This window comes from Mandrillus leucophaeus, unplaced genomic scaffold, assembly GCF_000951045.1.
Source record: "Mandrillus leucophaeus isolate KB7577 unplaced genomic scaffold, Mleu.le_1.0 Scaffold626, whole genome shotgun sequence".
Lineage (NCBI taxonomy): Eukaryota > Metazoa > Chordata > Mammalia > Primates > Cercopithecidae > Mandrillus > Mandrillus leucophaeus.
In genome coordinates, this window is record NW_012106764.1 from 1,538,362 (window position 1) to 1,539,543 (window position 1,182).

At 35.7% G+C, this 1,182-nt stretch overlaps 1 protein-coding gene across 3 annotated transcripts in view; it reads right to left on the bottom strand.

Moving 5' to 3' along the window:
• SPATA6 (spermatogenesis associated 6) overlaps positions 1-1,182 on the bottom strand; it is a 212,580-nt gene that overhangs the window by 137,576 nt on the left and 73,822 nt on the right. For 2 of the 3 annotated variants that reach the window (XM_012000350.1, XM_012000347.1), the window contains exon 4: positions 1,101-1,142. The exons of the other annotated variant lie outside the window; for it this stretch is intronic. In XM_012000350.1, coding sequence (XP_011855740.1) covers positions 1,101-1,142 — 42 coding nt within the window. The remainder of the gene's footprint in view (positions 1-1,100; positions 1,143-1,182) is intronic. 3 annotated transcript variants of the gene reach the window in all.

The window sequence follows — 1,182 nt, forward strand, 5'->3', positions numbered from 1 at the left end:
CGCCACCACACCCAGCTATGTATTTTTAGTAGAGACGGGGTTTCAACATGTTGGCCAGGATGGTCTCAATCTCCTGACCTTGTGATCTGCCCACCTTGGTCCCACAAAGTGCTGGGATTACAAGCATGAGCCACCGCACCCAGCCAGCACTCCATTTTTCACATTAAAAAAATTTGATTAATATAGATGTCATCTATAATCACGGAAATCAATATCAGAAATGAAACTATCCTCTATATTTTAACTCTGCCTTCTCCAGGGAACTGTAACATTTACTACATAAGTAAGGTTTTATTCTCTTCCCTTCCCTAATAATAGGCAACACACGAAAACAATGATAATTAACTATTTTATCATTAAAAATATATAGTTTTAGAAAAATCACAAAAACTTAAAAGTCAATTTTTATGACTGTCACAAAATATTTTAGAATGATAAGTTATTTTCCATTTTCAATTACTACTATTCAATTTTAGAACAATGCATTAAAGTGACATTTATGACAATCTTTCTGTATATATTATTTTGGTCTAGTGACATTTTACACGTAGTACATCAACAATAGAAACTTTACACTGTTCTTAACTTGGGAAGAGCAGCAAAGATGAGATTTTTTTTTTTTGAGACAGAGTCTCACTCTGTCACCCAGGCTGGAGTGCAATGGCATGATCCTGGCTCACTGCAACCTCTGCCTCCCAGGTTCAAGTGATTCTCCTGTCTCAGCCTCCCGAGTAGTTGGGATTACAGATGCCCACCACCACACCCAGATAATTTTTGTATTTTTAGTAGAGATGGGGTTTCACCATGTTGGTGAGGCTGGTCTCAAACTCCTGACCTCGGGTGATCCGCCTGCCTCAGCCTCCCAAAGTGCTGGGATTACAGGCATGAGCCACCATGCCTGGCCTGGAAAGATGAGATTTTAAAGTTAAAAAACATGTCACTGACATGAGTTCCCAAGTCAATTTACTGTATCAGTATATAATACACTATATTATATCCTTATCAAATAATAGAGTATAATCAATATGTAACACATTATATCATATATTACATCAATTTATGATATATTATATTATATATATTACATAAATATATATTACCTGGTGGAACTAGCTGTATCAACTCGAACACTGCTGTATCATCTAAAAGTTTAAAGAAAAATTTCCTTAAATAAATTAATAG